Source organism: Protopterus annectens, chromosome 1.part0, assembly GCF_019279795.1.
Source record: "Protopterus annectens isolate FY-2018-M chromosome 1.part0, PAN1.0, whole genome shotgun sequence".
In the NCBI taxonomy this organism is placed as follows: domain Eukaryota; kingdom Metazoa; phylum Chordata; order Ceratodontiformes; family Protopteridae; genus Protopterus; species Protopterus annectens.
Window position 1 is genome coordinate 42,353,916 of NC_056725.1, and position 13,365 is coordinate 42,367,280.

The following is a 13,365-nucleotide window of genomic DNA, read 5'->3' on the forward strand; positions in this document are numbered from 1 at the left end:
TAAGGAGATGAGGTGAATGGCAAAGAGAGAGGTGGCAAAGGCTAAGGATAAGGCGTATGAAGAGTTGTATGAAAGGTTGGACACTAAGGAGGGAGAAAAGGACCTGTACCAATTGGCTAGACAGAGGGACCGAGCTAGTAAAGATGTGCAGCAGGTAAGGGTGATAAAGGATAAAGAGGGAAACGTACTCATAAGCGAGGAGGGTGTGTTGAGCAGATGGAAAGAGTACTTTGAGGGGTTGATGAATCAAGAGAATGAGAGGGAGAGAAGGTTGGATGATGTGCGGATAGTGAATCATGAAGTGCAGTGGATTAGCAAGGAGGAAGTAAGGATAGTTATGAAGAGGATGAAGAATGGAAAGGCTGTTGGTCCAGAAGACATACCTGTAGAAGCATGGAGGTGTTTAGGTGAGGTTTAGGAGTTTTTAACTAGATTGTTTAATGAAATCTTGGAAAGTGAGAGGATGCCTGAGGAATGGAGAAAAAGTGTTTTGGTACCGATTTTTAAGAATAAGGGTGATGTGCAGAGTTGTAGTAACTACAGAGGGATCAAACTGATCAGTCGCAGCATGATGTTATGGGAAAGAGTAGTGGAAGCTAGGTTAAGAAGGGAGGTGATGATTAGTGATCAGCAATATGGTTTCAAGCCAGGAAAGAGCACTACAGATGCGATGTTTGCTCTGAGAGTATTGATGGAGAAGTACAGAGAAGGTCAGAAGGAGTTGCATTGTGTCTTTGTGGATTTAGAGAAAGCATATGACAGGGTGCCTAGAGAGGAGCTGTGGTATTATATGAGGAAGTCGGGAGTGTCAGAGAAGTATGTAAGAGTGGTACAGGATATGTACGAGGGTAGTGTGACAGCGGTGAGGTCTGCGGTGGGAGTGATGGATGCGTTTAAGGTGGAGGTGGGATTACATCAAGGATCAGCTCTGAGCCCTTTCTTATTTACAATGGTGATGGACAGGTTGACAGACGATGTCAGACAGGAGTCCCCATGGACTATGATGTTCGCAGATGACATTGTAATCTGTAGTGAGAGTAGGGAACAGGTGTTGGAGACCCTGGAGAGGTGGAGATATGTTCTAGAGAGAAGAGGAATGAAGGTCAGCAGAACTAAGACAGAATATGTGTGTGTGAATGAGAGGGAGGATAGAGGAATGGTGAGGATGCAGGGAGTAGAGGTGGCGAAGGTGAATGAGTTTAAGTACTTGGGATCGACAGTTCAGAGTAATGATGAGTGTGGAAGAGAGTACAGGCAGGATGGAGTGGGTGGAGAAGAGTGTCAGAAGTGATTTGTGACAGACGAGTACCAGTAAGAGTGAAAGGGAAGGTCTACAAGAGGGTAGTGAGACCAGCTATGTTATATGGGTTGGAGACAGTGGCACTGACAAAAAGGCAGGAGTCAGAGCTTGACGTAGCAGAGTTGAAGATGTTAAGATTTGCACTGGATGTGACGAGGATGGACAGGATTAGGAATAAGTATATTAGAGGGTCAGCCCAGGTTGGAAGGTTTGGAGACAAAGCCAGAGAGGCAAGATTACGTTGGTTTGGACATGTACTGAGGAGGGATGCAGAGTATATTGGGAAAAAGATGCTAAAGATGAAGGTGCCAGGTAACAGGAAAAGAGGAAGACCTAAGATAAGGTTTATGGATATGGTGAGAGAGGACATGCAGGTGGTTGGTGTGACAGAGCAAGATGCAGAGGACAGGAAGAAATGGAAACAGCTGATCTGCTGTGGCGACCCCTAAAGGGAACAGCCAAAAGAAGAAGAAGAAGAAGAAGATAAATGGTTTTGTACAAACAAAAGTATTGTCTGAAATGTTAGAACACTTGCCTTTTTAACTTGACTGAGTGTTATTTATTGATTTTATTGAAGGGTACATCACAACTTGAAACAATTATCTTTATCTTAACCTCACTGCAAAAAAACAATCTAGCCTCAGCCTTTCTACTACCATCCCTACTGTATGTTGGCCCTATTCTCACCAATATCCAGTCCTCTCTAAAAAAAACAAAGTTGACTCATGTTACAATAAGGTTGCCAAATTTGCAACAAATGCAAAATTCTCAGTACACCACTGTTCCTCTTTACGGCAATTAAACTGGCTAGAACTACCACTTTATCTCAACTACCTACAGTTAACTACTGCACATAAAATTATATATAAACCCACAGCGTGCCCTTCTCTTTTCTCCTTACTGTCCTTGTATCACCCTAACAGACCTCTCAGATTGGAAAAACACTGCTCAATGTAGAAAAATCTAATCTCCCAGCTGGTTAAATGCTCTATTCTTTTACTGTCTCTAAACTTTAGAACACCATCCCATCTTCAGTCACTTCCATCTGTAACCCTGCTCTCCTTAAGAAGTCTCTTACACAACATCTCACCTCTGGCTGCCTATGCTAATTTCTAAATACTGTTCCTCCTACTCTAACTCACTTTTTTCTTGCCTGCTGGTGCACCAGCTATCCTCTCTATAATCCGACCACCTCTTGCCTTACTTGTTTACTTTACCCCAATCCATCTTACACTGTCTTCTCTCTACCTGTCACCATTACTAACCATTGCAGCAATCACCCTGCCTAGACAATCATCCTCTTCTCTAACAGTTAACATCCTAAAACTGTTATCTCATATTGTATACACCCTCAGCAGTCTTTAAACATTTATCTAACTCTTTGCACATAGCCCTTTAACATTGTTAAATACTTTCCATAATGTAAATGGTTTATTATATAATATATAACCTGAACCTTTCTACTCATACTATATCCGAGCTGGGTACTCCATAATATATGTTAGGCTGATATGTATTTGTATTTCAAATCTGACTTGTTAAATTTATGTCTATATTTGTTACTGTATTGCCTGATAGCTCTTTATGTAACTGTATTTGTATTTTGTATTTGTATTTGTATCAACATGTAAATTATATATGGAGCCTTTCTCCCCGGGCTTCCACTGAAAATGGGCTCACCTAGGCCCAGTGGACCTTCCCGGTAAACAAATGCAATAAATGCAATGAATAAATAAATAAAATAAATTAGACCGCGGTGGTGGTGCTGCCGTAGCGTTGTCGCCTCACAGTAAGACGCTGTCCGGTTCGATTCCCAGCTCTGCATGGAGACATGCGTGAATGGGCGTACCTTCATTGAAGGTTGTGCGTCAGGCCTGGCAAGCCGGTATGTAAAAATCAACTACCAATCATTAGCGGGCCGGAGTTCCACTGTGGCGACCCCTAACCGGGAAAAGCCGAAAGACCCAAACAAACTTTGTTATCCAATGAAATTGTTGCACACTTATTTAGTGATGAGTTAGATATTTTCAACTGTGAAGTAGTGCAGTAGTGTTCTAGGTTTTGAAGAAGTACCGAGTACTATTAAAGATGAAACTGCTTAACCTTTAGCGCAATAGCGTTGTGTTTGTACTGGTGCAATCTTTTTCTACCTGCTAATGTTGGTTTCTGCAGGTATTTTGGGTTTTTAATAAAGCTGCCAGTTTGTTTGCCAATTGCTGTTGAACATCTGTGCTGAGAGGATTTATTACATTTGTTTGCTAATGGGGGGAGTGAAAGTGAGAAGAATTAATAGACTTTTTATGGTAGTTTGTATTAAATTTTATTATATGAATAGCTGTGGGTTTCCTTTGGTTGTGCATACTCCATTTTTAATGCCATAATGTTACTTCTATCAATAGTGTCATTTTATATTCTACCTGACAGGATAGATTTTTCTCCCTTCTTTTTCATGTGGCTTCTTAATATTTATTCCATGTATTTGCCACTGAAACAGATATTTATTTAGTCAGTTCATTATCCATTTATTTGTTTATTTTGTCTACAAGTAAATCTGAAGCTCTTCAGAAACAGGCATAATTGTCCCCATTAATATGACAGAATTTAACAGCAACAGTGAAAAAAAACTTCTAGAATTAGTGAAAAAAAAAAGATGTTAACTCATCACTGTGAAAAATAAGATCTTGGGTATCACAGCACCAAAACAGACATTCAAACACTGAAACTCCAATGATGGTTATAGATTCCAGAGTCTACAAATTAGAAATCCACAGAAATGTCTCCTTTAAACATAACCAGGAAAAAAGCCAAGACTTGGCAACATAAGAATTCTTTGAGTGCCCTGGACAAAGAAGATTCTATTTATTTATTTATTTTACATTTGTTGACCTGGATAATTTGACTGGATATATGTCCATTTTCAGCAGAGGCCTGGAGAGAAAAGCTCCAAGATAATAATACACATTGAACATTTAGTAAATGCTAGTTTCAAGCAGATTACAGTCAAAAGCAATACCAGCATTTAGCACATATAGTACCAACTTATTATAAAACATTTTACAAAACATATTCTAAAAGATTCTAGGAACTATTTTAATTAAATGGGTTCCTACTTTACTGCTTTTACCAAAAAACCTCCACTAAGAGCAAATTCGACCTCTGTCTGTTCATTCTATCTGGATCTCCATATAAACAGAAAACATTTGTTATAGTTAAATTTCTTTTAATCCTATACAAGCAACTGGAGCTTCATTCTGCATTCATGGTGTCACAATTATTTTAATATAAATTCTAAATAGAAGAGGGGACTGTTGGTCATCACTGAAAACATTTCAGAAGAAAGAATAGCAAAACTCAAACCTTCCCCCTACCTCCCTCAAAACTAAAGTACACATTAAAATAATAGAATCATCACTAATAGTCTAGATATAACAAGTAGAGATCACCAAAGAATTATATTATTTCATATTATTTCGTTAGATGAAACCATTATGTGGGAGGCCAGTAAATTTAAAAGACCTCATATACTTAAGTTTGGCAGAATGTTCAACATTAAGAAAAGAAGACTTTTAAATAGGATATTAATAGCAATACCCTATAAAATGGATCATCCATGCAAAGTAATGAAACTAATTTTGTCTAACATAATTTGACATTTTGTTTTTTATAACACTGACAGTGTTTTTTTTACAGATTTGACTATCCCATATATTTAATGTCACTTAATGAATTTTCCACTTAGATAAATTCAATCACAGATACCAAACTAAATTTCATAAATGCCCAATAAACAGAAAATTATTGTATACTTACTGCAGGGTGGTCTTCTCCTAGTGTCTTCTCTCTTATGCTCAGGGCATCATTTAAAAGATTTGCTGCCTCTTTGTATTTGTTTTGGTCTCTGTCAGGAAAAGGAAATAAGTCATGTTACTAGTTTACTAAAAACAGCAGCTTAAGCCTCCCTTGATTAGTGGATCAGAAAATAAGTCATGTTACTAGTTTACTAAGAACAGCAGCTTAAGCCTCCCTGGATTAGTGGATCAGGAAATAAGTCATGTTACTAGTTTACTAAAAACAGCATCTTAAGCCTCCCTGGATTAGTGGATCAGGAAATAAGTCATGTTACTAGTTTACTAAAAACAGCAGCTTAAGCCTCCCTGGATTAGTGGATCAGTTTGAATGTATATTAAGTACTAGGATAAATATTTAATAACATCATCATCCTCACATCCAATAAATTTACTCTAAAGCTAGTAAATGTGAAAGATGATGAAATGGTTTATTCTTGATTGTTGGATGAGCTAACGTAAGGTTGTTGTAGTGCAAACAAATTCAAAATAAAGAAGAAATACAACATGAATGATCTTCACATTCATTAAAAAAGCCCAAGTTAGAAACTATCAATGGTATGTTTATAGCTTCATAGGTAAATACTAGGCAATCAGTCTTCAGACTATTACAAGTCTAGCCAAAACACCCTATTCAAAATTTCTTCTAGCTGCAAGGAGGGCAAAACAAGATAGACCAGGTGAAGATTTGAGTCTGCCCATCTAAATATGCAGGTTTACCTTGAAGGTGGCAAGGGTGCTACTCTGCTTGACATGTAGCAGAAGTTTGTTCCAGAGGTGAGGGATACACTGGGAAATGAATCTATTAGACCAATATGTCTTACATATCAGCTGGTGTGGCCACTTTGTATGAACCAAACAATATAAAACTTACTGCCTGGCTCTGTGGCACAGAGGTGTGAAGCCCTGACTGGGAATATATGACCCAAGTTTGGTTTATGGCTTGGTCACTGAAGGAGCTGTGTGTGTGTGTGTGTGTGTGTGTGTGTGTGTGTGTGTGGGGGGGGGGGGGGTAGTGATTTATGTCAGCTCACCCATCCGGGGGGGGGGGGGTTCTCATGACCTGAAACATTCTGGTGAAACAAGCACCAAAATGCAGCTCAAGCAGTTAAATCCATGCTTAAAAAAATCAAAGAAAACATAAGCCCTGGAACCACAGAAATGTTTATTAAGAAGACAGCATAAACATTCATATTATAAATATTCCAGCAGAGACAACTGATTAAGTGTTTGTAATGTGAACACTTAGGCTGTCTCCTAAATAAACATTTCTGTGCTTCTAGAGCTTATTGAGTATACTTTCTAGTGAAAAACGATGGCTGATGTTGTGTTCACAGGCAAGTAACTGAGTACTGATCAGTAAGGGTATGTTGGAGATGGCGCCTTATATGGTGATGTCTGTAATGCCATTATATGCCCCACCACAGTTGTCAGTCTGCTCCCTTTCCATAATAAAACCCCCACCCTAGTTGTGCATGAAATGTCCTTTTTCTTAACCCTCATCCTTCAGGGCTGACAACCTCAATAGGGAGTGCCACTAAGGATATTCTCTCCCTGGAGAAGGATGACTCATCTGTTACAAGGGATATGTCATGGTTTCATCAGTCCCATGAAAAAAGAATGAATGGATCACTTGGGACACAGGGAGAGATAATCAGCAGTGAAGATAGGGAAATGACAAAAAATAAAAAATAACAGAAATAACTGACAATCTTTATAATTGCATGGATGTTTAGCAACAAAACTGTACTGTCTTAGTAACAGCAGATTTAGGTACTGAAGGACATTATTCCTATAATTTACACGGATGTGTAAATCTGAAGACGCTACAAAGCAGTCACAGTTCAAGTAAGTATACTAAATGAGTGTATATGCCCTCTTATTTATCAGCTGCTAAATGTATCTAATCTGTGAAGTACTTTTGAAAAAATATCCTTCGAGTCACCCATCATTTCCAGACAAATAAATAAATAAAGTATGTTTCAATTGCATGACTAGATCCTTTCAGTCTACTTTCCTTCTGTTTAATCTCATTATAAGGTATACTCAAATATGCACTTTAAAATATAGAACAAAATATTATCTCACATTGCTTTTCTGGATAGCTTCATTTAATTAACCTTCTATGAAAGCTTGCAACAACTCCTTTCTATACTCTTAATCAATGTGTGTTTACTGTACTAGCCACTGATGAATGTAACCAAATGATGGAGCAAAATGTCCTTTCAACTGTATTGTTTATTGTAATACACTGTGCTCCTTATAGTGTATTTCTTGGCCTTGAAAACTGTACTTTACTAACTTTTGACTCTGTACTGTACTTTATTAACATGTGCATTGTATTTACTGTATTTGCAGTACTAATCTTTGTGAAGCTTTTCTCCCTGGGCCTCCACTGAAAATGGGACTGATGCTCAGTTGGACTTTCCTGGTAAACAAATGTAAAATAAATAAATTAATAAATAAATAACATTTTCAATTGGAATGTCAAGCATGCATTTATTCTGTGGGTTGCCCTTCATGGCCTAATAAAGCACCTGACAGATGGACACTATTGAAGCAACCAGAGTCAGTCCACATGCTTTTCCAGGAAATCATATGCATCTCCAAATCTTAATGTTTTAGCATTGGGCCGGATTCACGAAGGCTTGCACGGAGTCTAAGAGTAGTGTAAGACTCCATGCAGCCTTCGCGATCCAGGAACAGCCCAAAGTCCGTGTAAGAGACAAGCTAAAATGGCTCTTACACGGAGTGGGCGTGGATAAGCTAATCACCTCACTTGCAGCCGAATAGCATGCAAATGAGGATGATTAGTGATCCAGGAAGCCCAAAACAGCCCGTGTAAGAGCCGTTTTAGCTGCAGAAATGTACTCAGTTGACAACTGAGTACGTTTCTGCAAAAACTGCAATGGAGCCATGTCAGCTCCAAATAAAGGGTGCATATGTGTCAGGCAGCATGCCAATGGCCAAATATGTGGCCATTGGCAAAGTAACCTGATGCAAATATATTAAAAATATAATTAACCCAGCGCAGCCCCGCGCAAATGGGCTGCGCTGTATAAAACATAAAAATGAAGGTTTTAAACCTACAAATGTAGGTTTTATGCAATACATGGAATGTCAATGCAGGGACCAGCAGACCAAAACCAACATGGCCACCGTGTAGTGGTTGCTAAGGGGGGAAGCTGAGTCTAAGACATGTAACTAAGCATTAGTAGGCAATCTGATGCAAATGAGTGTAAGGATACTGAGTTCCACTGTCACATAGCAAATGAGCACAGTCTGAGTAGTGTAAGAGTTACAGAAGGGGAGGAACAGAGTAGGAGATAGGTGACATCACAGGGGGGAATGGTAGAAAGAAATACAGTTCATTGGAGGTCAGAGTTACATGACAGATGTCAGACAGATATCATGGAAAGAGGTGTGCCACTAACTAAGCATGAGAAAGTCAAGACATGGAAGGTGTACACTGTTGCCTACACCAAAGTTTCTTGCTGGATGTGTATGCGCACGTGTGCGCACCATGAAGCGCGAGTAAGGCAGTGTGCGCACGTGTAAGGCAGACTGAGCATGTGGGAGCGTGTTGGGAGATGTTTAACACTGTTTGCGTGGGTGTGCACGTGTTTTAATCTGAATAAGCAGATTCTGAACCATGTAAGTATGTGTGCGCGCGTGTAAGCCACTGTGAGCGTGTTTCTGCTGGTTTACACACGGCTCCACCCTGAGGAAACAGAAAGGAAAAAGGAAGCAACAGATTTAGTAGGAAGCTAGCAGGGAATACTGCTGGAGCTAGCAGGTGAAAACAATTAGATGCAGGCAATTACACAGGCAGAATAGTAGCCCAGCCCAGCACTTAAAACTCTGCAAACAGCAGTGCAGGATGTTTCTCTCAAGAGACACTGCAAGACAGGAGTTAAGTTATCAGAATTGAAAACTGAAAAAGCTGAACTCAGAGCAGAAATGTTAGGGGCTGCCATAGCTGTCATAATGAGACATAGGCGACTTGCTGAGGGTGGTGACAATGCAGATGGTGCCAGACAACCCATAGTGAGGAGACGGAGAAGAGTGTACAGGCCCAGGGTCACCTACCATGGGTTACATGAGCTGGAGATAGTAGAGCACTATAGAGTGGACAGAGACCTCCTGCAGCAAATAGTGGAGCTGTGCAGGCCACGCCTCACACACAGAACCAACAGAGGGGAACCCATCCCAGTGGAAACCAAGGTATGTGTTGGCCTAAGAATACTAGCAACAGGTATCTTCCAGAGACCAACTGGTGATATGATGGGGATATCACAGGCATCAGCCTCCAGGGTACTGCACCAGTTCCTGGATGTCATGTCAGCACATGTCGGTGATCATGTATATTTCCCCAATGCCCGTGAGGTATTGCCCAGCAATATGCGTCTCTTTCAGCAAATAGCGGAATACCCTGAGGTAGTGGGTGCAATAGACTGCACGCACATATGCATCAAAGCACCAGCCGGTGAGCGGGGTAGGGCATACATCAACCGCAAGGGCTTCCCCTCCATCAACTGCCAGGTCATGTGTGATGCCCAGGGCATAATAATGAATGTGTGTGCTGGCTGTCCTGGGAGCTACCATGATTCCCACATCTGGCATTTTACGCAGCTGTACCAGACATTTGCCAATAGGGACATCCCACATGGACACCTAGTGGGGGATGCAGGTTATGCACTGGAGCCATGGCTGATGACACCCATCAGAAACGCACACACACCTGAACAGGAACACCATAATGAGGCACATGCACAAACATGTAATGTAATAGAGCGTGTGTTTGGGCTGCTCAAGTCACGGTTCCGGTGTCTGGACACATCTGGTGGAGCCTTGCAGTACACACCAACTACATGTACCCAAATTGTCATGGTATGTGCTATGCTACATAATATGATCTTGAGAAAACAGCTGCAGCAGGACCAGCATAGGGCCGGGCCAAACAGCCCCCCACCATTGCCAAGGCCATCACAGGCAGAGCGTGACTCGGAGGAGGAACAACCTGAGCCTGCCCCAGTAGGCAGAAGGAGGCGTGCCCAGTATGCCCTGGCCTTGGCAAAGAGGCAACACATAGCACATACATTGGCTCAATAGGAACCCTGGGAATGATACCCCTCTCTGACTCACTCATATAGTAACAGGGATGCCTAACATGACACAACCCGCTCTCAAACATGTACAGGGAAGTGTAATATGTGCATCCGACAGAGGCAGCCCTGCAGCACCACCTGAGGCATGAATGCTATGTGTTAAGTAATGTAACACCATGTACTATATGCACACCTGAGGACCCTGACTAACATCCTACCCTCACCAAGCATCATGCCACAACATGACAATGAGATGATCAAGTGCAATAATTGACTGAAGTATCGCAGTTAGTCAAAGGGGATCCAATGTGTGCCAGTCTGGGATGACATGCTGAGCATGACATGATGCACCACCTGCTAGGACTGGCATGCACCTATCAGTACAGGCCGTATGGATACTGGCAAAGGCTGTTGTTACCCACAGTGTGCCCTGAATAGGTAAGGCTCAAAACACAAACCTATCTCCATAGGTATCAGAAGGGATAAGAATAAGATAAGGGATAAGTCGAAACGGCAAGATGCATGCAGTCTAAACTCACCCAGTATGGAGAATGTTGATATCTGCGCTGTAACAGAAAACTGAGTCAAGGCTCACAACAGCACCCTAACACTACCATGTTACACCTCATACTGTGCTGTACAGCCTCAAAACATGGAACAAGCTACAAAAGGAGGGTGACTAGCAAGAATTGTCAAGGATAACCACACCCCCATGTTGGTACCACAACAAAAAGCAGCATGGACTAGCCATGGTCAAGTAACAGTGGCTAAAACTGCCCCCCAGTTTATAGCCTGCTACAGACAACTGTCCCAACACCAGGAACTGCACCTGGCCTATGCTGGAATACATGAATATATCAAGTCCTCCAAACCACATTATATTGGGTGACAGAAAATACCCAGACGTAGACTGGGAGCATTATACTAGCTCCAACAGTGTAGGACAAAAGTTCATAGAATCCATAAACCAAAAGGCCCAGGAACAACGTACCACTCCCACAAGAGGGGTAAGCATACTGGATGTGATAATCAGCAACATGGGTACTGGATGGCAAGATGAGAAGTGTATTGCTCACTGGTAAAACCAGACCATAGAGTAATCACACTGGATATACAAATCCTGACCACAGTCCCTGGCCAGAAAACCACAGTGGAAAACATGTGTTAAGCAATATTTGCACTCCTCCAAACTGATGTGGAATCCATTAAAGGTCCTGTGCAGGTGCAAAATATGGGCCACACCTCAGAACCTGTAATATAGCCATTCCATGAACACTGCCAGGAATGCTTGGATTACGCAATCCTAAATTAAAACAAGACACAATGCCATACACGCAGGAATCTGGCATGGTGGACACCAGCCATAACCAAACTATGCAAGAGAATGAGGAAGCTACTACATGATAGAGCAAACATAAACAATGAAGTAATCACTGATCAGTAGTATGGCAATAAAATCTGTCCACACATACAATCCACTAAGGCCAGCCACAACAAGTTGAATCTGTGAATCCTGAGGCAATGTTACACCTGCCCCAAGTACACAGACAACCCCAACTCCACCCAAGAAATACAAATATATGTGAGAGATGCAACCATCTATCCAAACTGGAGGCTGAGCTCCCTCAACTCAGTACTCCCAAAACTAGTCAGGAGGAGAAGGTAACCACACACACCATAAACACAGTCCCACATAGACCTATCACAACTGCAAACCAAACACATAAACACAGAAAAACATTCCCGGAGGCACAAATTACAAACACAGCACACCAACAGAGGCCTCTAAAGCAGACACCCAATCAAACAACCTCCAAACATAGCACATGCAACACATAGTACACAAAGCTGGTGTGCCAAACAGTCACAGGCCAGAAGGAGAAACAACATGCCTGATACAGTTGTAATAGGTGACTCCATAGTCAGACACACTGCTGTCCCGCACACCAGACTGAGCAAGGGAAAGGGTACAGTAAGCTGCCTGTAGGCTGCCACAATACGCCACATAACAGAAGTATGCAGGTCACTCCAAAGCAAGTAGAAATATGATGCAGTCATAGTCCATGCTGGTGTGAATGACCTGAGATGTACCTCCCTAGTCTACATGAAAAGAGACATAGATGAGCTCTCTGATTATGTAATCCAGGCCGGTATGACACTCACCATTTGCAGCATCCTACCCTTACCAAGAATAATGCCACAGTACAAACACGGAATGATCAGTCATAGCAAGTGGCACACTTACTGGTGTCATTCCAAGGGGATCCAATGTCTGTCTGCTTGGGATGTCATGCTTAACAAGCCATGCAGCTGTTCTTGGGATGGCTTACACCTGTTACCCCTGGGTGTCTGGATATTGGATAAGGCCTTTGCCACCTCCATAGAGCCTTTTGTAGGCAAGGCTGAAAAGACTGACCCACCACCCTAGAAAACATAAGTGGAAAGAAACATAAGGGTAATGCTGACCAATGCCAGATGTGTAAACCCCAATATGCATGCTCCCAAGGCCATCCCCAGTATGGAGAACATCGATGTCTGTGCAGTGACAGAAACCTGCTGCAAGCCTCCTGACTGCACACCAGCACTACCAGGTTATACCACATATCATGTGTCATGGCCCCAAAACCTGGAACAAAACATAAAAGGAGGGTGAGTATCCATATTCAGCACAGACACCCATATGTCCAGGTAACTGACAATGCACAAGGCATTGGAGTCCACCCATGTGCAACTAACTGTAGGCAAGACTGCTTTACAGTCTGTAGCATGCTACAGACCACACTCTCACACACAGGAACCCCACCCAGCCGTCCTGAAGACACTGGACAGTATGAATGTCCCACCAAATACCAAACAAGGTACCACAAATTACCACATAGGTGGTAAACCATTATGTATGGAAGGAGCAACCAGGGACCTAGGGACACAAGTGGACAGTAACCTGTTATGTGACACCCACATTGCCAATGTGGCTAGGAAGACTGTCTACATTTGACACCGTATCAGGAAAGGATTCACATCTACGTCAACAGAGGTCATTGTGCCCCTATACTGTTCTCTAATCACACCCATAATCTAGTACAATGCCTCATATGGGATGTACCTTACCTGA

General features: G+C 41.9%; 1 protein-coding gene across 4 annotated transcripts in view; it reads right to left on the reverse strand.

Moving 5' to 3' along the window:
• Window positions 1-13,365, reverse strand: part of LOC122810216 (kinesin light chain 1-like) — a 2,247,025-nt gene that overhangs the window by 804,992 nt on the left and 1,428,668 nt on the right. For all 4 annotated transcript variants that reach the window (XM_044081914.1, XM_044081987.1, XM_044081756.1 and 1 more), the window contains one exon: window positions 5,111-5,198. In XM_044081914.1, coding sequence (XP_043937849.1) covers window positions 5,111-5,198 — 88 coding nt within the window. The remainder of the gene's footprint in view (window positions 1-5,110; window positions 5,199-13,365) is intronic.